General features: G+C 41.1%; 1 protein-coding gene across 7 annotated transcripts in view; it reads left to right on the top strand.

Annotated features, from left to right (window-relative positions):
- The window catches only part of DISC1 (DISC1 scaffold protein), a 422,688-nt gene that overhangs the window by 189,161 nt on the left and 205,935 nt on the right, over positions 1-27,592 (top strand). For 6 of the 7 annotated variants that reach the window (XM_024249403.3, XM_024249406.3, XM_054561502.2 and 3 more), the window contains one exon: positions 8,462-8,650. In XM_024249403.3, coding sequence (XP_024105171.2) covers positions 8,462-8,650 — 189 coding nt within the window. Of the gene's footprint in view, positions 1-3,248; positions 3,605-8,461; positions 8,651-27,592 lie in introns of those variants that run through there. The other variant, XM_054561528.2, reaches the window with a different exon arrangement.

Below are 27,592 nucleotides of genomic sequence, written 5' to 3'. Positions count from 1 at the left end.
TAGTATTTAAAGGTAACTTTGTAAAATAACCCCTAATGATATAATCTAAAATAAAATAGATTGTATTTAAATCACTTTTTTATTATATACCAAGAAAAACTATTGAATGATTAAAACATTCTTAAGTGGGTTCTTAACATTGTGTGGAACTGGAAAGAGCAGTTCAGATCACAGAGGCATGGGCACTGTGTTCTAAGTGGTCACTGCACTGATTCAGAACAGCAGGGGCTGGCTCTGTACTGGGGTGGGTGGGTGCTCAAGGCCAGACCTACACAGCGCTCCTGTGTCTGCAGCTGTGGGGAAGCAGGAGAAACAGTGACGATGGTCCAGGAGAGGCCACTTAACGTATGGCAGAGAAACAAAATTCAGGGTACAGACAGTGGCTGGGAGCGTCAACGCAATCACTTTCTTTCTTTCCTATTTTCCCTCTTTCTAAAAAAGTCTATGATTTAGATCAGTGGCTGCAGGAGGGAGACAAGAGACCCAATAAAGATGTTTTCAAAGATGATGCCTATCTGGTGTGAAAAGAAATGAAGACCTACCCAGTGAGAATAAGCAAAAGCTATTATGCAGAGCTTGCTACAGCAAGGGAGTCAGACACCATCATTTGCAATTTGGCAGAGACTCAAAGGTGGGCAGATGAGTGGGAGAGCTTTATAGTGGAAAACGGCGAAGGCTTCAGGTGTGCCCTGATTGGAGATTATCGATGTGGGGAAGCTGGAGGCAGCTCACTAGAAGCGAACATCCTGTGTGCTTGGTTAGGGGAGCATATTTGGCTTTCTCTGTTGGGTCCTAAGTTGGAATCGGGGACAAAAATTAGGGAAGCCATCAGTTATTAATCCAGTCCTGAACATTTTGGGCTAATTGTTACAGAAGTTATTATTTAGCTTCCTGGATAGTTACTAGAGAGCAATTTGGCTTCCAGCAGGTCTGACTTAGAGCAGGCCGGCTTCTGGGGTTGCTTTTTGTAGGTAGGAGTATTGTTTTCTGGGAAAGTTGCTGCACCTTGTGGATCAGAATTTCATCTTTTGATATGGCCTGGCTGTTGTCCGGTTGTATGTTTAGTCTGTCATCAGGCACCACATTTTCTCAAGCGGTTGGAAAGTTCTGTGTGTCCAGTGTTATCTTCCCCTCGTATTCTATGAAATATATGGCTGTCTGAAATGTTCGACGTGCAAAGCCAGCCATGGGGATCTGCTCACAGGAAATGCTTTTGGCTATCTCAGGAAGTCATGGTGATTGGAAGAAATGCACAACCCTGACAGAAAATGGCAAATTCTAGCTGAAGGGACCTCCAGGGAGAAGGGGTGTGGGGAGAGGAGCAGTTGGCTGGGGCTTGTTGGCTGCCTCCGTTGTCCTTTGGTTCAGCCAGCCCAGGCTCACAGCAGATATCCTTGACCTCACCAAGGGAAGGCTCTGAAAGACAAAGGAAGATCTTGATCTTGCTTAACTGTGCACTTGAGCTTGCAGTTCCTTGAAAGATCTGGTGTCACACAAGACAAATTATACAGCACTCTACTATTTCTGGAGTTTGATCATTCTCAGCACTGGCTTTATTTCTTTTTTTCCACGAAAGAAGTATAGTTCAAATGTGGATAGGTGAAAGTAGATAATCTTAGGAGGATTGTTACAAACTGCAATGTCCATGAGTTTATGAAAGTGCCATGTGTGTGAGGGGTACCCCAGGTGAGAGGCCTGAGGATCGGGCAGGTGAAAGGGCCCATGTGGGCACCATGTGCTCTCTCACTTTAGTGATGATTTCTACCCAGGTATTGACTAAGTCACTATTGACATGAGATCAGAAGAAACAAGTTCAAGTTCAGCAATCTCGCATGGGATCTTAGAACTCTGAAACTTTGTGACCTTCACAAGGTCACCTCTGGGTCTAGATTTTTTCACTGGAAATCAAGGACAATCATTAAGAGACTCCCCTTTCTGGATTTTTGGGAAGATTAAATGATACAATCCATGTAATGAGAGCATTGTAATCTCTAAAATCGAATTCTCAAATAATGACCTCAGGTGAAGGAAGAACTGTTCAAAATGCCCGAGGTACTATGAAGTACAGAGGGCGGGTATTTTTTTTTTTTTAAGGGATGAGGTCTTGCTCTGTTGCTCAGGCTAGAGTGCAGTGGTATAATCAAGACTCACTGCCACCTCAAGCTCCTGGGCTCAAGTGATCTTCTCACCTCAGCCTCCCAAGTAGCTAGGACTAAAGGTGCATACCACCATGCCTGGCTAATTTTTAATTTTTTTTGTAGAGATGGGGGTCTTGCTATGTTGCCCAGGCTGGTCTCCAGCTCCTCAAGCTATCTTCCCTTCTTGGCTTGCCAAAGTGCTGGGATTACAGGTATAAGCCACCACACCTGGCTGATATTTGAATTCAGAGACGCTGAGGATAAGTAATGTTAGAACAGAGTGGGTAAAGTCAGCTTCAGCATAAATTGTGTTTATTTAATTTAAACACAATTTAAATTTTGTGTTTTGGCTATCTCAGGAAGTCATGGTGACTGGAAGAAATGCACAACCCTGACAGAAAATGGCAAATTCTAGCTGAATTTTAAATTGTGTTATTTGCAGAATAAAATATGTGACAAGTGCTTTAAAAAACCTGTGAGAATACCCAGGTTTCATTCCCTTGTTGAAGAGCAGGCGGGCACAGCTATATTGGGATGCCATAGGTGGCATATTCTTCTCCACACACATCCTCCTTGGCATTTAGAAAGGGCCCGTGAAAGTTCTGAAGATTCAGGTCACAGATCTCTGATGGGACTTTCTTCAGGTATCAGCATTGACTTTCCAAATTTTCATCACTGAGCTTCTGACCAATTTCAGCAGTCAGAGAGGTCTGCATCAAGCAAGGTCTTGGTCTAAGCCTCATGGGATTAGATCTGAGGTCAAAATGCCTATAAAATATTAATCAAGGGCATTGTAGCATTTTCTCATGGCTTGGGTTTTGATATGAATGGTCTCTTTGGGAATTCACACTCATTCTGCTCTTTTAAAACGTTCACTTTTATCACTGTGCATTTTCCCAAGCCTTATTCCTCAGGATCAAAGAAAGGGCCCAGGCTTTAATTAATGATCTTTCCTATGTTTTACCAAGGGCACTGGTCTCTAGAGCTTGCAATGGGTTGCGAGGGATTAGAGGGTGTATTTGCAGCAAAACTTTTGTACCAGCACTCGCTCTGTATATGTAGTCTCTTCCAATTTGTTTTTAGAGATCTTTTCTTTCTGACTGTTTGTAGGAGGAAATGGCACGCTGTGGCATATTCTGCCTGGTGTCTGTGGAGGCATAGTTGGTGCCCATCCCACTTTTTATTAACTCTCTTGGTTGAAAACAGCCCAGAAGACGTGTTGGGACTTCATAAGCACAGCCTAAGGAGGAACATTGGAAGGTACAACATTGTACATGTGGCCACCCTGCCCCAACGCAGTCATACCTCTGTGCTGGTCCTCCTGCGAGCTCCCCAGAGCGTGGGGTCCCTTGAGGTTCTTTGTGGCATGCGGTAGGGGGCTTGATCCTCAGCTTCCTTGACTTGGCCATTGTTCAGGACGGAAATTACCAATCCAGGAAAAGTTTTATTTGAGGTTACTGTTTACAGCTTGAAGCTCATGGAAGTGCAGTCTGCTCTCCTGTGGACTTTGCGGGTTTTTCCTAAATGGGTCCAACCCATCAGCTTGGCATTTGGGGCACTATTGTTTTGAAGCAACTTCCTTATGAGTTTAGTCTCAGCTCTTACCCCCTGCCCATTGCTCTCTAACCAGGGTTCCTATTTCTTCTTTTGGGACTCTTATATTCTTCCCTCCTGAAACTTGCGTCAGTCTCTCCTTCTGGGATAATCTCTCTTCTCGACCTCTCCTAGTATTTGCTTTTTCTTTGGAAGGCACCTTATCCCCTTTATTTTATGGTAACTTCCTGGAGAGCAGGAGCAGTTCTTGTTCTCTTTTGTGTTTGTCATGTTGCTTTAAACAGTGAGAGACAAACACCTGAGTCTCAATAGGGTCTTTATCCAATCACGGCATTGGAAACTATGGACTTCAGTGACAGATGTTATGTGCTAGGTTTCAGAATGCCTTTAAGGTGGGAAAACATTTTGTATCATTTTCAACATTTGTATCAGTTTGAAATCTGCCTGCTAAGTAACAATAAAGAAGCTAGCAACATAATTTATGTTTAAAAGGAGGTGTTCTGGGGTGATGTTCGAGTTGGAAACTTGCCCTATGGTTTATTGCACTGTGATCTTCAGCAAGATATTTTAGTTCTCCAGATTTCCACTTTCCCAATTGTAAAAAGAGATAACAATATGAATTTTGGTGAACATAAAAAGCACCCATTATTTTATATATTACAAAGAAAGAAAAATTGCTGTCAATTAAGCAGTTACAGTGCTTTCTGTGGTTTAGAATTTTTATCTTATACTTACTGATATAGCTCTTTTAGATGTATTTAGGCTTTTGAAAAATCACATATCACTCATTAAAAAGGAAAATAAATTGGTTAAGGTTTTCCTTGGCATCTTATTCAGTCTGAGTCTTTTGAAACACATTTGGACTCAACGTTGTCGAGGTTCATGTTTCCCCACACATCATCATCCTCTGAACCATTGAAGTTGTTGGGAGGCAACTTTTCTCCCCCAAGAATAAAGTGTTTTCTGTAGGATTGTCTGCCAAACTGCTAACAGCTTTCTTCAAGTTTTGAATGCTGGTGCTTTCCCAGTCTTACAAATCCACATCAACACAAGATTTTCAGGCAACAGCCAGTACGCAGATGGTCCTAAAATAGTTTGTACATTGAAACACGAGGGGGTTGCAGATGGTCAGCCAGGCCAGGGAAAACAATCCAGTTATAACCACTGCATCCTGACTACTTCCTGGCTGATGGTGATTGTAGGACACATCCCTGTTTCAGAGATGTTAAAATGTAAAATAATAATAATAATAATATAAGATATAACCTGTTTCCTAAAGTTGTGATGACATTTAAAGGTGAGAAAGTTTGTAGCTATTATTGTGATTATGGTTACCATAAATTCTTAGAAAGCACAGTGGGGTTTTCTAATTAACACTAACTAATTTATGGGACACTCATTAATGTTATATATTTATTTATTCAATGTTCATGCTTAAAAATTTCTTAATTTTTCCTCTTTTTAATTGAGGTATGGTTTATATTCAATGGAATGCACAGGTCTTAAGTGTTTACAGTTCTTGAATTTTGACACCTGTGTTATGAACAGCCCTACCAAGAGATAGAACATTTTCATCACTCAAGAAACAACACCCTGTATTGTCCCAGTCATCATCGTTCCTTCTCTGTTCTGATATCTTCTACCATGGATTAATTTTGCCTGTTCTAGAACTTAATGGAATCACGTGGCACTACTCTTTTGCATCTTTTCTAAAGACACGTACATGTTGGCTGGGCGCAGTGGCTCACGCCTGTAATCCCAGCACTTTGGAAGGCCGAGGCGGGTAGATCACGAGGTCAGGAGTTTGAGAACAGCCTGGCCAACATGGTAAAACCCCGTCTCTACTAAAAAATAGAAAAATTAACTGGGCGTGGTGGTGGGCACTTGTAATCCTAGCTACTTGGGAGGCTGAGGCAGGAGAATCATTTGAAACTGGAAGGCGGAGGTTGCAGTGAGCTGAGATCGCACCACTGCACTCCAGCCTGGGCAACAAGAGTGAAACTCTGTCTCAAAAAAAAAAAAAAAAAAAAAAAAAAAAAAAAAGACACGTACATATTGCTGCATGTATGAAGAGTTTGTTTCTTTTTATTGCTGAGTAGTCTTTCATTGCATAGCTATAGTATTATTTTTGCATTTTCCTGCTGATGGACATTTAGGTTGCTTCCAGTATGGGGCTGGCTCTCAGGCATAAGACACTATGAACATTTATTTGAGTGCAAATATTTTTGATGACATGTTTTCATTTCTTTTGTGTAAATGCCTGAAAGTAGAATTATTGGATTAAAGGGTAGGTATACATTGAACTTTATGAGAAACTGGCAGAACTTTTCTTGAAGGGACCATTTTACATGCGTGAGAGTTCCAGTTGCTTCATACCCTTGTGAATGTTGACATTTTTAGTTGAGTTAATTTGAAACATTTGAGTGGGCTTGTAGTGGAATATTTATGGTTTTAATTTTTCTTTTTTTAATGATTAATGATGTCAAATGTTTTTTCATATGCTTATTGACCATTTGTGTGTCTACTTTGTAAAATGCCTGTTAAGTCATTTGCCCATTTTTCAATGGTACCATTTGTGTTTTAATTGTCAAGTTGTAGTATTCAAGTCCTTGTCAGTTAAACATAATGCAATGATTTTCTCCAAGTCGGTGACTTGTCGTCTCATTTTTTAGTTGTGTCTTTTGATGAGGAGAAGTTTTTAATTTTGATAAAGCCCATTTATCCTTTTTAAAATAGGTAGTGTTTTCTGTATCTTATCTGAAGTTCTTGCCTACTCCAAAGTCAATCAAATATTTATATTTTTTTGTAGAGGCTTTATAGTTTTAACTTTTACATTTAGGCCTGTGATCCACCTCTAATTAAATTTTTGTGTGATTTGAGGTATGAATCAAGGTTAATATTTTTTCCATGTAAATAGCTAGTTGTTCCAGCACCATTTATTGAAAATACTTTCTTTTCCTCATTGACTTGCTTTGGCACTTTCGTTGGCTGTATATGTGTAAATCCACTCCTGGACTGTTTATTCTATTCCATTGATCTGTTTATCTATCTATATGCAATGCCATATTACCTTGATTTATAGTGGCTTTAGCATTAGTCTTGAAACCAAGACTCACTTTTTAAGGATTGCTTTGGTCGTCCTCCTCCTCCTCCTTCTTCTTCTTTCTTCCTATTCTTCATTCTTCTTCTTCTTCTCCTTCCTTCCCTCCCTCCCTCTTTCTCCTCCTCCTCCTCCTTCTTCTTTCTTCCTATTCTTCATTCTTCTTCTTCTTCTCCTTCCTTCCCTCCCTCCCTCTTTCTCCTCCTCCTCCTTCTTCTTCTTTCTTCCTATTCTTCATTCTTCTTCTTTTTCTCCTTCCTTCCCTCCCTCCCTCTTTCTCCTCCTCCTCCTCCTCCTCCTCCTCCTTTCTTCGTCTTCTTCTTTGAGGTGGGGCCTCGCTATGTTGCCCAGACAAGAGTGTAGTGCTGTTCAAAAGTGCAATCATAGTGCACTACAGCCTCAAACTCATGGGCTCATCCTTCTAGATTTTATTTATTTATTTAGATATGGAGTCTCACTCTGTTGCTCAAGCTGGAGTGCAGTGGCAGGATCTCAGCTCGCTGCGACCTACACCTCCTGGATTTAAGTGATTCTCCTGCCTCAGCCTCTTGAGTAGCTGGGATTATAGGTGCTTACCACTGTGCCAGATTAATTTTTATATTTTTAGTAGAGATAGGGTTTCGCCATGTTGGCCAGGCTGGTCTTGAACACCTGACCTCAAGGGACCTACCACCTCGGCCTCCCAAAGTGCTGGGATTACAGGTGTGAACCACCAAGCCCAGCTCACTCTCAGATGTTTTAGAATAAGCACATAAATTTCTACAAAAGAACCTCATAAAATTTTGATTGGAATTGTATTAAATCAATAAATCAATATGGGGAAAATTGAAATCTTACCAATATTGAACTTCCAGTGTATGTATACAGTGTATCTTTTAAATTATTTGTCTTTAATTTGTCTCAGAAGTTTTTGAAAAATAGTTTTCACTGTAGAGCTCTTGCACATATTTAAAGAAGGTATCCCTTAGTATTATGAGATTTAAAATATTTTGTAAATTGTATTTTAAAAAAATCATCTTCTAGTTTTTTGTTATTTAGACATAAGATTGATTTTTGTATACTGACCTTATATCCTGCAATCTTGCTACATTTAATTTACCATATATTTTTCTCAGTGCTTTACAGAATTTCTTGTTTATTCTTGTAACTACCTATGAGTCAGGTGTTATTGCAATTATATTTTATAAGAAATTTGCCCCAGATGTGCTAATTTTCTTGCTCCAGGTCACAAAATTTGAGTAACAGGGGAGGAATTTAATTTAGGTCAACTCTGATTATATGGCCCAGTCCCCTCCCACACTGCTATAATATGTCATCTCTTTGACATTTGTATATTATTTGAATGGAGTGACACATTGTGGTTTCTCTGGATTCCACTGGGACATTTTTGTGTCATCATACTTTACGGGAGATGGCTTCACCAATGGAACTCCTAAAACGGACATAACAAGAATAAAGTGATAAAAAAGACTGGTGATTTTTCCAGTTTAAGCAGAGCAATATTTTTCCAGGTTCTTTCCCCAGAGGACTGCTAAGGAAATTGTACTTAATCTCAAAGTGCAGTTTCTTTGCCCATGCTGTGAATGTACATTAGCTGCTGCTAGATCTTCCATGTGTGCGGATGCTGTAAAGCTTGTTTTCCCTCCTTCTCTCCCACAATGTGCTGTAGGAAACCATTTCTGTATGGCTAAAGACCTCACCGAGGAGATTAGATCATTAACATCAGAGAGAGAAGGGCTGGAGGGACTCCTCAGCAAGCTGTTGGTATTGAGTTCCAGGAATGTCAAAAAGCTGGGAAGTGTTAAAGAAGATTACGACAGACTGAGAAGAGAAGTGGAGCACCAGGAGACTGCCTATGGTAGGTAGTGCACAACTGTTTCCCGGCGAGATATTGATGATATTTGTTGTGTTTTGTGGCCAGGCAGGATGTTCTGTGCTTTATGTGAACGTCACTGTGAAGAGTGTCATGGAGCACATGGCCCTTTTCCTTGGGGACATTTTTGGCAGGCGCCTTGGCAAACTGAATGGAATTACTTGTCAGCTTTTGTTTTCATATTCACATGTGACGTCTTTTCTTTTTCTGTTCCCCATCTCACCCTCTGTTTGCTAATAGCGTTGTTATTATTCAGAGCAATCTCTCCCTTGGCAAGGTCTTGAGCATTTTCTTTGTGTGACAATTATCTTCCTTTTGTCCCTTGGCTCCATCTCCTAGTCTGCACAATCATAGACTAAATCAGACTGATCTGAGAAAATTGAGGGAAGACCATAAAGTGGCTCTTCTATGTGTGGACTTTCCTGAGAGCTTCTTTCCCCAGGAAGGATGATGTAGAAGATGTGAATGCTGCCTTAGCCAAAGTGTCTGCTTGTCAGAGGAGTTCAAGTGTTCCTGTGTTTTTTCCTTTTCCTGTTGTTAAGAGTAACTGAGCTTACTCTGAGATTTGCACCCAGAGGGATGGTCTCAGAAGATGCTGGTTCAGTGCAAATTGAGATAGTAAAAACGTATTTCTTAAAAAATGGTTCCTAAATAAGTGTCCTTTACTAAAACAAATGAAATAAATATATATATGAATAAATGGCTATATTTTACAAAGTATGCTTATTTAAGAAGAAATAAGAAAAAAACAGGGCTGATAGGAACCAGATTTGAAATAGGGCTTTTGTAAATATTCCGTAAATTGAAGTAAATGAAGAGTAGTATTTGTAAGCTAGATTGAGAAATGTAAAATCAGCCAGCTGAAGTTAAGTGCATCAGTTCGGGATGAATAAATTTTCTTTTAAAATGCCTATCAATTTGTGTAGAGAGAGGTTTCTTCATAGAGATATTTGAATCAAAGAGTATGTTCAGTAGTTATTCTGTCTTCTTTGTAATGAATACCCTTAAGCTGGCTTAACAACTCTGTACTTACCTTTTTTCTTTTCATTCTTAAAGGTCAAGCCTTGTTTTTGCCATATATGTAACTAGAGGCAGTATGTTTGAGGCTAAATAACTGTAGTACTAAGGAATGACAACATGCTCACCCAAGACACCACAGCCTAGTTTACTCTGTCATGATAGGAATGAGGATTGTACATTTGAAATAGGTTTCTGCTATTGATTTTTTAAATGTATAAACAATGGAAACTACGGAATTTCTCATGTTATCACCACATAATTTTTTGTCACAAAATAAAGAATATATTATATCCAAGAATAAAGAGGAAGTGAACAAATTTGAGCAAATTTAGTCCAGCAATATTTTCACTGGAATAGTTGAGCCCTTGAAAGCCATTAATATCTCTTTTTAAAAAAAGAACCATGCAATATTTTTGAATCTCATCATTGTCACTTCACTGAGTATTTTCACAATGATGAATAAAACATAAACAAATGGAATGAGAGATTGTTACCATGGATGATTCTAAATTGCAGATGGCTCATTACTGTTGTGAAGCCTCTCTTTATGTTTTCACACTTGGATTTTTCTGGATCAGCCACGCTTTCCCTATACATTGATTTACACGTGCTTAATTTTTTTTTAACCAATTTGAGGTGAGTTGGCTTTAGGTGAACCAAATTAATAATCTAGGGTTGAGAGTGTGGGAAACAAATAAATAATGAATTCCTGAATATATTGAAGCTTTTTTTTATTAAAATGTGATAAAACTGGGCCAAAGTCCATATTCAGCTTTTTTTGTGTTTTGAGGGTTAAAAATTCAGAGGGAGCTCTGTGTTCAAGTTTAAATGTAGAGGAAGTACAAAGGAGAGTGTGCTTAAGCACATACACATATGCATGCATGTACCATGACTCTTTTTAGCCTTAGAGAATGAAACCATTTAAGAAATGAGCAATATGTAGTATTCTTAAAAAAGATTTTAATTTCCAACAATAGTTGTGGAATGCAGCATTCAGGGGAAAAAGGCAACTCACGGATGATCAAGCCACCCTGCTTGTCAGGAACCCAGACTCTTCTATTTTGTTCTTCTCTGCCCCGCAACATGTGCCATTCAGTCCAACCTGGCTGACCCAGCCACATGCATGTCCAAGTCCAGTCAGAAAAAAACAAAGAAGGAAGAGAGCTCACCTATCCCCTTTAAGTACCCTTTTAGAAATCTGTACACATCTCTGCTACGGCCACATCCCTGTGACCTTAACCTTGTTATGTGGTAACAGCTACTTGCAAGAGGGGCTGGGAGCCGTCCTTACCCTGGGCAGCAATGTGCCCCACTGAAGTGCTGAATTCTGTTTCCGTAGCAAAAGGGGAGATTTGCAGTCTTAGGGAACAATTAGCAGTGTCTCTCATACAGAGACCTCTTAATGATGTGAAGTGTATCTCTAATGATGCACCTGAGATGAATTTGCTGCATGCATCACTTAAAATATCATTGTATCTTGTGTCTCTGGCTAGATTGTGAGTCCACTGAGGTCAGAACATTGTTCTTAGGTTTCACTGTACTGCTTTGGTGTCCAGCATGATGTCTTTTAAAATAGTAAATATACTATATCATCAATATTTGTTCATTTACTGGCGCCAGATGTTAAAATGACACATGAATGAGTCCTCTCTTCCTGCATTTTAGATTGCAGATCCGGACCTTGAATCGTCTGCTTCTTTATTCATTTTCCAAATTAATGAGGGTAGTGATAAGTTGTCTTTCTTGGAAGGCGCTTGAGTTGTCTGAGTTGGATATTCAGTTTGGAGTGTCAGCAGATAGAACAGTACGGGATAGAAAAGGAACTGAAATATGCCAAGGTACTCAAGGGCAAAGGGAGACAGACCTCATCACCAAATCCATTGGCTTTTGTCGCCAAGACACAATCTCTATAAAGAGATGATAAAGAAGTGTGCTTTAACTCCTGTCAGCTGTTCTTGAGACTTCAGGATAACACATTTGAATTCGGAGCAATGTTAAGTGCAGTGAAATAGAAGGAAAAGCTAAATCTATCTTCCAAGCCTTGAATATTTATGGAAATTAACTATAAATATTTAATTATTGTGGATTCCAATGTGTGTGTTTATTTAAAGAAGGGTGGAATGAAAAAAATCAGCAACTTTTACAGTTTGCTACATCTGCTTTTTTTTTTTTTTGAGACAGAGTTTTGCTCTTGTCACCCAGGCTGGAGTGTAATGGTGCGATCTCTGCTCACTGCAACCTCCGTCTCCCAGGTTCAAGCGATTCTCCTGCCTCAGCCTCCCAGGTAGCTGGGATTATAGGCCAGCTAATTTTTGTATTTTTTTAGTAGTGACGGGGTTTCACCATGTTGGCCAGGCTGGTCTCAAACTCCTGACCTCAGGTGGTCCACCTGCTTAGGCCTCCCAAAGTGCTGGGATTGCAAGCGTGAGCCACTGCGCCCGGCCTACAACTGCTTTTCAAGAAAAAAGGACAGCCCTCAGATTTACGCAACAGTTTTTCACCATCCCTTGTGTATAAATTGGTAATCTGTATTGTACTTTATTAATATTGTTGATTTCACACTGTAACTCAGCTATAAAGGAAACCGACGTCAAGGGGAGAGATTTAATCACAGAATAATCAGGACTAGAATTTTAAATAGGACATCATTAGCAGGTTAATGAATTTTCCCACCTTATGCCAGTTGCCTGAGTGGAAAAGATACTGCAGATGTAGCTCAAAAATCTGGCTGGTTCCCTGGCCCAGTGAGCTGTCAGGAATCTGTGTAGGGCGATTCATAAGCTAAGTGAAGGGATTCCAAGTGAGAATACCAAGCAGCAAGATTTTGTTTTTCTGAGAAGGATGGCTAACTGTGCCCAGCCGAAACTCATTTGTCTTTCGGTGAGTAAGAGGGGAATAGGAGGCAGAGAAGGGGCAGTTGAAGGGCAATGAGGTTGGAGTAGAGGCACCTTTCCGATTACGGTTTGGGGTTAGGACCTTTTGCTTTAGATAGAAAAGTTATAAGTTCACAATGACAAGATCTTGCCCTAATTCTTGGCACAATCTCATAATTTTTGAGCTTGAAATAGCTAATGAAAGGAAGCATGAGTGTCTTAGTCCATCCGCGTTGCTATAGAGGAATACCTGAGGCTGGGTCATTTATAAAGAAAAGGGAATTCTTTGGCTCACAGTTTTGCAGGCTGTCTAAGAAGCATAGTGCCAACATGTGCTTCTGGTGAGGGCCTCAGGCTGCCTTCCACTCGTGGCAGAAGATGAAGGGGAGCTGGCGTGGGCAGATCACTGGTGAGAGAGGAAGCAAAAAGGGAGAGAGAAGGGACATGGCACACTCTTTTTAACAACCAGCTCTCCCAGAAACTAATAGAGTGAGAACTCACTCATTGATGACCAAGCTATTCATGAGGGATCTGCCCCCACAACCCAGATACCTCCCATTAGGCTCCACCTTCAACACTGGGGATCAAATTTCAACATAAGGTTTGGAGGTCAAAGAAAGGAAACTATAGCAGTGACAGATTATACTGAGATATCGGTTTAACTCTGAAGTTCCTGGATGCAGCTACTTGCAGAATTTCACTTCACATCTATTAAGAAAAGTCTTTTAGTTTAGAAGTCCTGTGAGTTACAAGTTCTGCATATATAGGCAGTAATTCTTTTTTCCACATATGTCAGATATATGTAGAAGAAACATTGATGAAAAAGTAGAACAAAATAATAAAATCTATGGGTCTCTTTTATTGGCAGGGAGAGGGAGGAAATGGAGAACCGGGACAATACATATAACAAAGATAAAAACAATAAAATTAACAAACAACAATAAAATTTAAAAATGAAGACAGAAGAAAATGCCGATGTCAAGTGTTAATTATTTGGTTGAGAATATGATGTGATAATGAACTTCCTAGAAGTCAGAGCAAAAAAGACAGTTGAAGCATCATCCTTCTTCCTCATAAGCACCTGGAAAAGCACAGAGTTTTTTTGGGAATTCAGAGTGATGCTAAATTCTTCAAGACAATTCTCTTGAAAGCATAGTGGAAAGTCCTCCTGAACAGATTTGTAACACATGCAGAAAGCTCTTTTACTAGTATTATTATTTTTTACAACTTTTTATTTTAGGTTCAGAAATACATGTGCAGGTTCTTTATATAGGTAAATTGCATGTCATCGGGGTTTGGTGTCCAGAATATTTTATCACCCAGGTGATAAGCATGTTATCCGATGGTTGTGACCAACTACCTCTAGGAAAAAACATGTTAGGGGATCCCTTCAAAGCAGGAGGGACTGTGGACAGGAAAGACTGAAACCACATACATGTTTTAGATATGTAGGTATGTACAGTTTTTCCCACAGAAAGATCCAGTTTTTCAGCAGATTTTTAAAGGGGTCATTCTAAGATTCCTCAAATTTTAAGAAACATTAAGGTATTAAACTATGGAGGTGAATTAGGGCTTGGGCTAGTGAAGTTTAATATGGCATCTTCCAATTTCTGACATTATTCCGAGATGTAACTTAGTACCTAAAAAGTGGCTGGAGAACATATCCTGTAGACTCACCAAATGTCACTTCTTTCCTCTGAGCTTTGGCTAAGACCGATGTATAAGACAACTTAGCTCTGCGGGCCAGAACGGTGATAGTGCTCTTGGTAACAGAGGGCCAAGCCGTCTGCTTTGGAACCAGATGAGTGTTGCAGTGCTATGTGGCAAGAAATGTAGATGTTTATATGGGAAACAGATATGTGTCTGCCTTTCCAATTTTGAAATCTTCGGTCATTTAGATAAAAAAAAATGTCAAATAGGATCTTTTGGAAGAAATAAAAAAAAATCAAAATCTTTTCCCTCAGGTTTTTCTGATAGGCTGAGGTTTTAAATCTCTAATCATTTATCTTTGATTTGCCTTACTGATTACTTTATCACTTTATCAGGACCCTGATTAAATCTGTTTGTGTTTTTAATTTCTCTCCATTTTTTCATTTCCAATTACATCCTTGCATCACTATTAAGGTGATTATTTCCCTTCAGCCATTTTTGCCTGTGAATTTCTAAGCTTGAAATTTGCAACTAACTTTCTCCCTCCTTTATTAAGTCACTGTGATAATTCTTTTGGGAGGCATCCCCATACAGTGGAAAAAGCCTAGATTAGGATGTAGGGGGCGTCAGTTTAATCTCAGTCCTGCCCTTCCCTAATCATCTGCATAGCACCTGATATATATAACATCAGAATGTGAGGCTCAATGAATGAATAATCTTCAGCAAGTCACTGAATTTTATCTGAGTCTCAATTGCTTCATATATAATACTGTAGAACCAGATCCTGAAGTTGCATTTCCATCCATCCATCCATCCATCCATCCTTTCCACAAGCATTTATTGAGTACTTAGAATATGCTAGGCGCTGTGGCAGGCCCTCATGGTCCAGAGATGAATTAGATAGTCCCTGCGGCTACTGAGTTCCCTTTTAACTCTAGCCCCTTGTATGTGAATTTCCATAATTCAGTTTATACTTTGTCCATTTATTTTTTTGCTCTCAGCTACTTTTGATCTCCTTTTCCCACTTTTATACATATATATTTTTAGAAGTCCCTACTATTGTTACATCTTTTTTACTTGTCTCTCCACTTGTTTCTATACTCCCTTAAAATACGTAAGTCACATACCCCCTGGGTGGAAATACAATGATGTTTTCAATTATATTTCATACCAAATTGCAACAGGCAGTTTTTTTTTAACATGCTAATTCGTTTAGAGCAGAAACTTGACTCTATGTAATAGGGTGGATACAGGTGTCTCTTAAATATCTGCCAGATTTTCTGCTTTGTAGATTATTCTTACTAATCAGTGCCTATTAGAGTCTCTTTGTACCTTTCATATGGATTCTGGGCTTTGATAATGTTGGTAGACACATGTACTCACACACACTCATATAATGTCCTGAAGATTAAGCTAAGAATGACGGTAAGTGGAACTTCATGATCTTAAAGAAGAGCCTATTTGCCATGTTTTGGGTGAGGGGATTATTTTTTGCATGGGGACCCTACCATGTATTGCAGAACATTTCACATCCCTGGTCATTGCCTGCATCCAACTCTTCTTCCCACCCCCATTTTTCAATGCCCCCACGTAGGAGTGGTACCACCCTCAGTTAACTGCACAACTTCAGCATAATGCTTTATGTTTTAGTATCATCCCTATGATTTGAAAATATATTGTCATGATCATTAGAACTTACCTGGAATTAATAAAACCAAATTCTGTTATTCACATTATCTTTCATATAGATCCTTAGAGGTTTAAATATAAGTTCTTTGTAGATTTCTTCTTCCATTGCTCTTTACTGTGTATATTCAGTATGTATTTCTTGGGCACAGATTTCTGTATGCACGGATGAGCTACAGCTATTGTGGATTTAATGTTTTCTTTGAAGGAAAGGAATGATCCCTTGTATGAAGTCATCCTCTTTTTAGTAACAAAGACTTACCCCTTTCTTTTTGTTTCTCAAGCACTTGAGAACTAAGCACTGTGCTAAGACTTGACATACTTTAGTCATCTCATCCTCTGGACCACTGTGGTACCGGCTCCACTGGAGTCTCTGTTTTACCGATGAAGAAGCTGAGGTTTAGGAAGGATCCTGCCACAGAGCTTTCAGGGGGCAAGGCCACCATCTGAATCCTTCTTACCTGCCATTTTACCTTTGACATTGCTTTATGTTATTTATGAACTTGATTCCTAATGTCAGTCTCTCTATCCATCCTGTAACCTCATCACCCTACCTAAATACCACACTCATAGATTCATAATTACAAAACAAAAGTCTACAAAAAGTCATCTATTGATGATGTTGAACATCCTGAAAAGACGGGTATTTTTTTTTTTCATTTTTGAAGTTTTCAAGCACCCTCCCTATATTTTGTGCCTGAGATGACGATCCACTATCTGCCATGTTGCTATAGCAGATGGATAATTTAACTCAGTAGTAGGAGGTTCTATACGTTATCACCCTATGAAACTCATATCTTTTGTATGAAAACCTCAATTGTTTATTTTTGAAGGGTGACTAGGAGAAACTTGGCACACTACCATAAATCAGAGAGAAGTTGAACTATAGCAATTTAATTGGATACATATTTGTTGACTTCAAACCAGTTTTTTGTATATTTTCAAAGAACTGTTGCTAGTTCTGCTTCCTGTTCTAAACTGCTGAAATGTCAATGTTTTCCTTTGTATTCCTATAAGTAAATGCATTGGTTATTAGACTGAGACATTACTCAGTTTCTGGTAAAGAAGTAGTTAGAAGCCCTGTTTGCTTTTAAGAATTTACTAATTTGTCATCCTTTTGATTACAAGGAATTCAATTTGCAACATGTGATGCCAATCTTTCTAGGTTTCTTTTGAGTGAGTTTTGAACTTTAGTTAAATAAAACAACTTTTTTTTTTTTTTTTTTGAGATAGAGTCTCAGTCTATTGCCAAGGCTGGAGTGCAGTGGCGCGATCTTGGCTCACTGCAACCTCCACCTCCCGGGTTCAGGCAATTCTCTGCCTCAGCCTCCCGAATAGCTGGGATTACAGGCGCCTGCCACCATGTCTGGCTAATTTTTTGTATTTTTAGTAGAGACGGGGTTTCACCATCCTGGCCGGGCTGGTCTTGAACTCCTGACCTCGTGATCCACCTGCCTCGGCCCCCTAAAGGGCTGAGATTACAGGCATGAGCCACTGCGCCCAGCATGAATAAAACAACATTTAAACTATTATATAATTTAGGATTTGCAGGAATGAAGGTTGATTCTTTATAAACCAAATTTGATTTTGTGAGGTTTTGCAGAATTTAATTTTACTTGGCTAAATATGACATCTTTTATGTGGTCACAGTTTTTTCAATGATTAATTTGGTAAGAAATATTTTGTTTTCCTTCTTGGCATTATCATGAGTTATGGCTTCCTGTACACACTCCTGCCATTTTAGCTGTGTACTTTTTCTTTGAAGCTGCCATATGTTAACAACCCAAGAGAGATAGTATTTACTGGAGAGATCATCACTTGTTGCTAATTTGATTTTTCAGATTCTCTGAGCTCTTATAAAAGAGAGAGAGTATGCTGATGAATGTTTTCGTGTCCTGACTGCTTTGAGGAGCTAGTGTTTGCTGCCCTGGGCCCTTAGTCCTGTTATGTTTTGGACTTGGGGATGGCCACTCTGTCTAATCCACTTTCCATTGAGGCTTTTCTGTAAGTGGGGAGGGCTGGATCACTGTAGGGGTGGACAACCCTGAGTGAATGCACTGCAATTTAATATTTATGGCCAGTACAGAAACCATCAAGAATTGCTTAAGGATTTACTGACTTGGCATCATCAAAAATTTATGAGGCAGGCATGCTCATGTTCCACAAGCCTGCATAGTCATAGAATGTCGTTTTATCTTTCTTTTGACATTATACTTTCTGGAGTCTTAATAACTCATTAAAACCTGATGACACACTTTGCTTTTTGGTTTAATTATAACCAAATTTTATTTGCCAAAATGATGTTTAATTTTTGGTGTATTAACCCATTATGAATATCTCTCTTTTCCTATGTTTACCGTGACTGCTTTACACTTCAAGTCTCCCCAAATCTGATATTTTCCTTCCCCAAGAAAGAACCACATGCAATTATATTATAATTGCATGGTCTGTCAATGAATGGAGGTCTGTCTGGTTTGGACAAGGTGACTGAAATCTTGGGCTTCTTTTTAACTCTGAACTGGATCCAGCATTCGACTTTGGTTCATATGTACCAATTATGTTGGGTTGGACACATACACTGGAATTTGGCAAATGTCTGTGTACCCTTCACCCAACTCCATTGTTTTCAGAGACTGAGTAACAGTAGTGGCTGGATACCAACTTCATGTCTGCCCTAAGAAGGTCACCAAACACTGACATTCCCCAGTGGTCTGGAATCCTGCAAATCTGTCAGCCTTTGGAAGTGAAGTAATTCTCCCCTAAAGATTATAGAGAAATTCTCTGATGTCAAAGCTGAGGAAACTTCTGGAGTTACTCTAGGATAAAATTTTCATTTATTTCAAAAAATACCTTTAGCATAAAATAACATTTTTGAAATGAATGAAAAATGTTTATCATACAACTTCTATAACAGAGCCCCTGGTTGCATTTTTTGCATTCTCTTCTGTGCTTGCAGCACAGGAAAGCTTTTTAAACACTTGTACTGAGAAAGAGGATGTAATTTTACCCGCTGTCTGTCCTTAACCTTATAGGACAATAGTGAGAGCGTGGCACCAATCAATCCTCATAACTATAGTTTGAGACAAATTTATTATTCCCAATCTACTGATGTGTGAAACTGAGGCTCAGTGAATTAACAGAGTGGCTCAAGTTTCTGTATATGGGAAGTAAAGAACTGAAATGAGACTCATCTGTCTCACTTCAGAGCCATACTCTTCATTATACACTTCTGTGTCCCTGGTTGCATTATAGTATTCCATTTATTATTTGTTATGTACATAACAGTCCAAGAATCAATATACTGTGACTTACTTAACTATCTCCTTATTCTGAGGTGTTTAATGATTATTTCATAAATTTGTTTCTGAAGATAAAGTGCCAAGATTGGGATTAATGACCCAAAGAATGCAGTCATTTTTATGGCTTCATACATACTGCAGATTGATTTGCAAAAGGGTTATAGCAATTTAATTGATACTACCAATCCATCCTTTCTAATAATAAGCATTATTTTTTAAAAGATTATTAGTATAATAACAATAATAGAGTGGTATTTAATTCATGCCTTGTTTTTGCATATCTTTGACTAATACATTCAACTGGTTTTTTTGTGCCTTTATAAGTTTTTTTTGAGGCAGAGTCTCTGTTACCTAGGCTGGAGTGCAGTGGCATTATCTCGGCTCACTGTAACCTCCACCTCCTGGGCTCAAGCGATCCTCCCATCTCAGCCTTCCGAGTAGCTTGAAGTACAGGCATGCGCCACCATGGCCTGGCTTGGTAGAGATGGGATTATGCCATGTTGCCTAGAGTGGTCTCGAACTCCTGGGCTCAAGTGATCCACCTGCCTTGGCTTCCGAAAGTGTTGGGATTACAGAGTGAGCCATCATGCCCGGCCTACTTTTTTTCATTGTGTGTTTCACTCGCGTCCGTGTGAAGAGACCACCAAACAGGCTTTGTGTGAGCAACAAGGCTGTTTATTTCACCTGGGTGCAGGTGGGCTGAGTCCGAAAAGAGAGTCAGCGAAGGGAGATAGGGGTGGGGCCGTTTTATAAGATTTGGGTAGGTAAAGGAAAATTACAGTCAAAGGGGGGTTGTTCTCTGGCAGGCAGGAGTGGGGGTCACAAGGTGCTCAGTAGGGGAGCTTTTGAGCCAGGATGAGCCAGGAGAAGGAATTTCACCAGATAATGTCATCAGTTAAGGCAGGAACAGGCCATTTTCACTTCTTTTGTGGTGGAATGTCATCAGTTAAGGCAGGAATCGGCCATCTGGATGTGTACGTGCAGGTCACAGGGGATATGATGGCTTAGCTTGGGCTCAGAGGCCTGACATTCCTGTCTTCTTATATTAATAAGAAAAATAAAATGAAATAGTGGTAAAGTGTTGGGACGGTGAAAAGTTTTGGGGGTGATATGGAGAGATAATGGGCGATGTTTCTCAGGGCTGCTTTGAGCGGGATTAGGGGTGGCGTGGGAACCTAGAGTGGGAGAGATTAAGCTGAAGGAAGATTTTGTGGTAAGGGGTGATATTGTGCGGTTGTTAGAAGAAACGTGTGTCATTTAGAATTATTGGTGATGGCCTGGATACGGTTTTGTATGAATTGAAAAACTAAACGGAATAAGAGAAGGAGAAAAACAGGTATTAAAGGTCTAAGAATTGGGAGGACCCAGGACATCTAATTAGAGAGTGCCTAAGGAGATTCAGCGTAGTCCTGCCAGCAAAGATTGTTTATTTACTTTAAGAGTTAAGAGTGGCAGTTTGGGGATAGCACCAGGAGATATCAGCTGTGATGGCTTGGAGAAACAGTGTAAACTGGCAGTGTAAACAAGAGCAGGGCATGTATGAGTAGTTGAGAACGGTGAATAGGAGTATGACTAGACAGAAGATAGTAGGGATGACAAGTTTTTTGGGGCACAGTCCAAGTTGGTCTGGTGTCTGGAATGAGACTGGGGCCTAATAAAAAGAGCGTCCATACAGGAGCTCAAATGGGCTGTACCCTGTAGCATTCCAAGGACAGGCCTGAATTCTCAGAAGGGAAAGTGGTAAAAGTATTGTCCATTCCTTTTTAAGTTGGTGGCTGAGCTTGGTGAGGTGTGTTTTTAAAAGACCATTAGTCCATTCTACCTTTCCTGAAGACTGAGGACCGTAAGAGATATAAAGGTTTCACTGAATACCAAGAGCCTGAAAAAATGCTTGGCTGATTTGACTAATAAAGGCCGGTCTGCTATTGGACTATATAGAGGTGGGAAGGCCAAACCGAGGAATTATGTCTGACAGAAGGGAAGAAATGACCTCGGTGGCCTTCTCAGACCCTGTAGGAAAGGCTTCTACCCTTCCAGTGAAAGTGTCTACCCAGGCTAAGAGGTATTTTAGTTTTCTGACTCGGGGCATGTGAGTAAAGTCAATTTGCCAGTCCTGGGCAGGGGCAAATCCCCAAGCTTGATGTGTAGGGAAGGGAGGAGGCCTGGACAATCCCTGAGGGGTAGGAGAATAGCAGATGGAACACTGAGAAGTGATTTTCTTGAGGATAGATTTCCAGGATGGAAAGGAAATGAAAGGTTCTAAGAGACAGGGTAGCAGCTTGTAACCTACGTGGAAAAGGTTATGAAATGACGACAGAATAGAATGGGCCTGTGAGGCTGGAAGGAGGTATTTTCCTTGGTCAAAGAACCATTTGCCTTGTGTGGGAAGAGATTGATAGGTGGAAGTTTCAGCAGGGGAGTAGGTGGGAGTGACTGATGTGAAGGAGAAAAACTGGCTGTGAGGGACATAAGTTGGAAAGCTAGCTGCTTGTCTAGCCACCTTATCAGCATAAGCGTTGCCTAGAGCAATGGGATCTGACGCCTTTTGATGCCTGATGCCTTTTGATGGCCTTTGCAGTGAATGACTCCAGCTTCCTTTGGAAGTAAAGCGGCCTTGAGCAGAGTTTTTGTTAAAGAGGCATTAATGATGGAGGACCCTTGCGTAGTAAGGAAACCTCTTTCAGCCCATATAACAGCATGGTGGTGTAGGATATGGAAGGCATATTTAGAGTCAGTGTAAATATTGACACGTCGTCCTTTTGCAAGAGTGAGGGCTTGAGTTAAGGCAGCTAGTTCGGCTTGCTGGGAGGTAGTGGAGCGGGGCAGAGCGGTAGCCTCAATGATAGATGTGGAAGATACTACAGCATAGCCTGCCTTTGCTGGTGAGTGGCGACTAGGCCTGGTGGAACTGCCATCAATAAACCAAATGTGATCAGGGTGAGGAACAGGAAAGAAGGAAATATGGGAAAATAGGGTGAATGTTAAGTGGATCAGAGAGATACAATCATGAGGGTCAGGCGTGGTATCCAGAATAATGTGGGAGGCTGGATTGAAGTCCGTGCCAGGAACAATGGTAATTGTGGGAGACTCAACAAAGAGTGAGTATAGCTGAAGGAGCTGGGGAGCAGAAAGTATATGCCTCAGGTGTGAGGAAGAAAATAGATTTTAGAAGTTATGAGAACTGTAGAGAGTGAGTTGAGCATAGTTTGTGATTTTGAGGGCCTCTAAAAGTATTAAAGCAGTGGTAGCCACTGCACGCAGACATGAGGGCTAGGCTAAAACAGTAAGGTCAAGTTGTTTGGACAGAAAGACTACAGGGTGTGGTCCTGGCTCTTGTGTAAGAATTCTGACTGCACTAACCATGTCTAGAAAGGAAAGGAGTTGTTGTTTTGTAGAAGGGATTGAGGTTTGGGAGATTAGTCAGACACGATCAGCAGGGAGAGCATGTGTGTTTTTATGAGAATTATGCCGAGATAGGTAACAGATGAGGATGAGATTTGGGCTTGATTGAAGTAATGGGGGCTGTCTGTGAAGCCCTGTGGCAGTACAGCCCAGGTAATTTGCTGAACCTGATGGGTGTCAGGGTCAGTGTAAGTGAAAGCGAAGAGAGGCTGGGATGAAGGGTGCAAAGGAATAGTAAAGAAAGCATGTTTGAGATCCAGAACAGAATAATGGGCTATGGAAGGAGGTATTGAGGATAGGAGAGTATATGGGTTTGGCACCACGGGGTGGATAGGCAAAACAATTTGGTTGATAAGGCACAGATCCTGAACTAACCTGTAAGGCTTGTCTGGTTCTAGGACAGGTAAAATGGGGGAATTGTAAGGAGAGTTTATAGGCTTTAAAAGGCCATGCTGTAACAGGCAAGTGATAACAGGCTTTAATCCTTTTAAAGCGTGCTGTGGGATGGGTTATTGGCATTGAGTGGGGTAAGGGTGATTAGGTTTTAATGAGATGGTAAGGGGTGCATGATCAGTCGCCAAGGAGGGAGTAGAGGTATCCCATACTTTTGGGTTAAGGTGGGAGGATACAAGAGGAGGATGCAAAGGAGGCTTTGGATTGGGAAGAAGGGCGGCAATGAGATGTGGCTATAGTCCAGGAATAGTCAGGGAAGCAGATAATTTAGTTAAAGTTTCTCAGCCTAATAAGGGAACTGGGCAGGTGGGGATAACTAAAAAGGAGTGCTTAAAAAAGTATTATCTAAGTTGGCACCAGAGTTGGGGAGTTTTAAGAGGTTTAGAGGCCTGGCCATCAATACCCACAACAGTTATGGAGGCAAGGGAAACAGGCTCTTGAAAAAAGATAATGTGGAGTGGGTAGCTCTGTATTGATTAAGAAGGGGATGGACTTACCCTCCACTGTGAAAGTTACCCAAAGCTTGGCACCCGTGATGGTCTAGGGGGCTTCCAAGGCGATTGGGCAGTGTCAGTCTTCAGCTGCTAGGCTGAGAAGATCTGGGAAGGAGTCAGTCAGAGAGTCTTGGGCCAGAGTTCCAGGGGCTCTGGGAGTGGCTGCCAGGTGAGTTGAACAGTCTGATTTTCAGTGGGGTCCCGTACAGATGGGGTGCGGCTTAGGAGGAATCCTGGGCTGCGGGCATTCCTTGGCCTGGTGGCCAGATTTCTGGCACTTGTAGCAAGCTCCTGGGGGAGGCGGGCCTGGAGGAACACCTGGCCACTGCAGTTTAGGCGTTTGGAAGTTCTTGTGTGCTGGAGATGTGGCTGGGGTTTGTCTCACAGTGGAGGCAAGGAATTGCAACTCAGAAATATGTTGCTACTTGGCTGCCTCTACTCTATTATTGTACACCTTGAAGGCAAGGTTAATTAAGTCCTGTTGTGGGGTTTGAGGGCCAGAATTTAATTTTTGGAGTTTTATTTAACGTCGGGAGCAGATTGGGTAATAAAATGTATATTGAGAATAAGACGGCCTTTTGACCTTTTAGAGTCTAGGGCTGTAAAGCATCTCAGGGTTGCTGCGAAACGAGCCATGAACTGGGCTGGATTTTTATATTTGTCGAAAAAGAGCCTAAACACTACCTGATTTGGGATAAAGAAAAAGGAGCATTAACCTTGACAGTGTCTTTAGCTCCAGCCACCTTTTTAAGAGGAAATTGCTGGGCAGGAGGGGGAGGGCTAGTCACGGAACGCAACTGTAAGCCGGACTGGGTGTGAGGAGGGGAGGTGATAAAAGGATTATAGGGTGGAGGAGTGGAGGCTGAGGAAGAATTGGGATGTAGCTTGGCCTGGCGAGGAGGGGAGAGGTCAGATGGGTCTGTAGAAAAGGAAGATTAGAAAGACTCAGTGACGCTTGGGGTTGGGACTGAGGGGACAGGTGGGAGGGAAAGAAAGAAGATTTGGGACGAGTTGCATTGGGCACAGAGACTAGGGAGGGACTGATGTGTAAAAGAATGCCTGGATGTCAGGCACCTCAGACCATTTGCCCATTTTACGACAAGAATTATTTAGATCTTGTGGGATGGAAAAAGCAAAAGTGCCGTTTTCTGGCTATTTGGAACCACTGTCGAGTTTGTGTTGGGGTCAAGCGGCATTGCAGAAGAAAATTAAGGCATTTAAGTTTTAGGTCAGGTGTGAGTTGAAGAGGTTTTAGGTTTTTAAGAACACAGGCTAAGGGAGAAGAAGGGGGAATGGAGGGCAGAAGCTTGCCCATAGTGAAGGAGGCAAGCCCAGAGAAAAGAGAGAGTAGAGACACGGAGAGAAGGAGTGGGGGGGTTCTTGTCCCCCAGAAAAGCGGAGAAGGGGTAGAGACATGGAGAGAAGGGGTCGGGGGGTTCTTGCCCCCTAGAAAAGTGGTACTTGCCACTAAGGGTGAAGGAGAAGGGGTTGGGGGGTTCTTGCCCCCCAGAAAAGCAGAGAAGGCATAGAGACACGGATAGAAGGGGTTGGGGGGTTCTTGCCCCCCAGAAAAGTGGTACTTGCCACTAAGGGTGAAGGACAAAGGCAGGCGTCCCCTGTGGCCAGACACCTCTGAAATGTGGGTGAATAATCAGGCGTCCCCGTGTGATTAAACACCAAGGGAAGACTGTCTTCCTGAGTCCGTGACCGGCGCCGGAGTTTTGGGTCCACAGATAAAACGCGTAAACGTATCTCCTTTGTCTCTACCAGAAAAGGAAAGGAACTGAAATTAAGAGAAGGGAGAGATTGAAGTGTGGCACCAAGATTGAAAGGAGAAAGAGGTTGAGGGGTAGTGAGAGAGGTTGGAGAAGAGAGTGAAAAGAGTCTGCTTACCAGATTTAAAATTGGTGAGATGTTCCTTGGGCTGGTTGGTCTGAGGACCTGAGGTTGTAGGTGGATCTTTCTCATGGAGCAAAGAGCAGGAGGACAGGGGATTGATCTCCCAAGGGAGGTCCCCCGATCCGAGTCACGGCACCAAATTTCACTCGCGTCCGTGTGAAGAGACCACCAAACAGGCTTTGTGTGAGCAACAAGGCTGTTTATTTCACCTGGGTGCAGGCGGGCTGAGTCCAAAAAGAGAGTCGGCAAAGGGAGATAGGGGTGGGGCCGTTTTATAAGATTTGGGTAGGTAAAGGAAAATTACAGTCAAAGGGGGGTTGTTCTCTGGCAGGCAGGAGTGGGGGTCACAAGCTGCTCAGTAGGGGAGCTTTTGAGCCAGGATGAGCCAGGAGAAGGAATTTCACCAGATAATATCATCAGTTAAGGCAGGAACAGGCCATTTTCACTTCTTTTGTGGTGGAATGTCATCAGTTAAGGCAGGAATCGGCCATCTGGATGTGTACGTGCAGGTCACAGGGGATATGATGGCTTACCTTGGGCTCAGAGGCCTGACAGTGTGTTGCATATGTCCTTTGTCTACTGTTTTTATTTTGAAGGAGGCAGCTAGTGGTTTCCTTCTCTTTATATAATATGGTTATCAATCATTTTTTCCTATTTGTATGTGTGTGTGTATTTGTGAAATTAACCCCTCATCATGATTAATAATGGACCAAGAACAAAGTATAAAAAATAATATCATGTTGAGATAACGGTGTAGAATGGATTTTAAACTTCTTAAGGCATTAGGGTGCAAATGATGTACTAAACAACATAGACCGATCTTTCTGAGTAAAGGCATCCTATTTCCACTCTGTGTATTAATATGCATTGGACCTGGCCTTTCAAACAAATTCAGGGAACTGCCGCAATTGAGACCTTAATAAACCAGTTTCACTTTTTCCAGTAAATCTGTGAAAGGTATTATTTTACATTTTCTCCACTGTTAAAATACAGAAACTGAGAGAAGTACTTAGCATCCTACCCATGACCTTATTTTTCTTCAGGATGCATCTCATGTTTTGTACTTCACTGTCTTTGGCTGTTTTTTTCTTATTTCCCATTTTCTTAAGTTGATCCATTATAAAAACAACTCCTGCTTACAGGACTATTTTTTTCCTTCCAGAGGCATGCTGTTATTTCATAGGTGAACGGATAGTGTCTTGATGGTGTCTGTGGGCCTTGAAGCTGCAGTTTAAGGGAGGGGGTTCAAAGAAATGGTAGAGAAAGTTCATTCCTGTCCTGGAAGGATGCCAGACAGGATGACCTTTGAAACTGTCACCAGGGGCGTGAAAAATGGGTTTGCAATAGTTCCCTGCCCTTCTCTGCACAGACGATATGCGGCATTTGATATTAAGGCAAAGATCCTTTTCCATTGATGATGTGTAATCGTAAATCATAAGAAATTTCTATGATTTTGGATTCAGGAAGGCACCTTTCTACCTGTTGCAGCTTTTGGGAGTCATTCTCCCTCCAGCCCGACCATGTCTTCCCACGGCTTTTGGCTGCTCCCATTGGCTTTCACATTCTCCTCTCCACCTTTGGACTATCCCATACCCTTATCTATCCACACATTCACTTCCTACATTCTTTCCATGCCTAATCAGGACAGCTCCTCTGACCACCTTAACTTCCCAGGATGTCCGCGTGCTCTGGATAAAGTGCGCTAAGCCCACACAGATCCCCGTGTGATCTGAGTCGGGCCCCACTGACTCTCCTGTATACACATCCTCTGTCCTCCTTGGACCCATATTTATAGTCAGTCTCTCTGTTCCCACCCTGCGTGGCACTTGACCTGATGCTGGGAAGGTAATCATTATCCTTCCCTTAATGTTTCAGGATTATTCATTCTATTTTGCCACATCTAATGTAATATTTAATAGCATCTATGAAGAAGACTGAAGACTATAAATAAATGCTCTCTTTGGTATTGAGAGGGTTTTATATGATATAAAATTTAGAGTACATTTTTTTCTCAGGAGGTCTGACATTAATATTAATCGTGAGCCCCAAAGTAGAAGCTTTTATATTTTAGCATAATGAAGTTTACCATATGTTTCAAAGTCACTTGCAATTGTGCTTCTCATAATGACAATTAGAAAGGTCATCCTGTCT

The sequence above is a fragment of the Pongo abelii genome, chromosome 1, assembly GCF_028885655.2.
Source record: "Pongo abelii isolate AG06213 chromosome 1, NHGRI_mPonAbe1-v2.0_pri, whole genome shotgun sequence".
NCBI lineage: Eukaryota > Metazoa > Chordata > Mammalia > Primates > Hominidae > Pongo > Pongo abelii.
The sequence above is the reverse complement of the archived record's forward strand: the minus strand, read 5'-3'. Positions and strand labels throughout refer to the sequence as shown.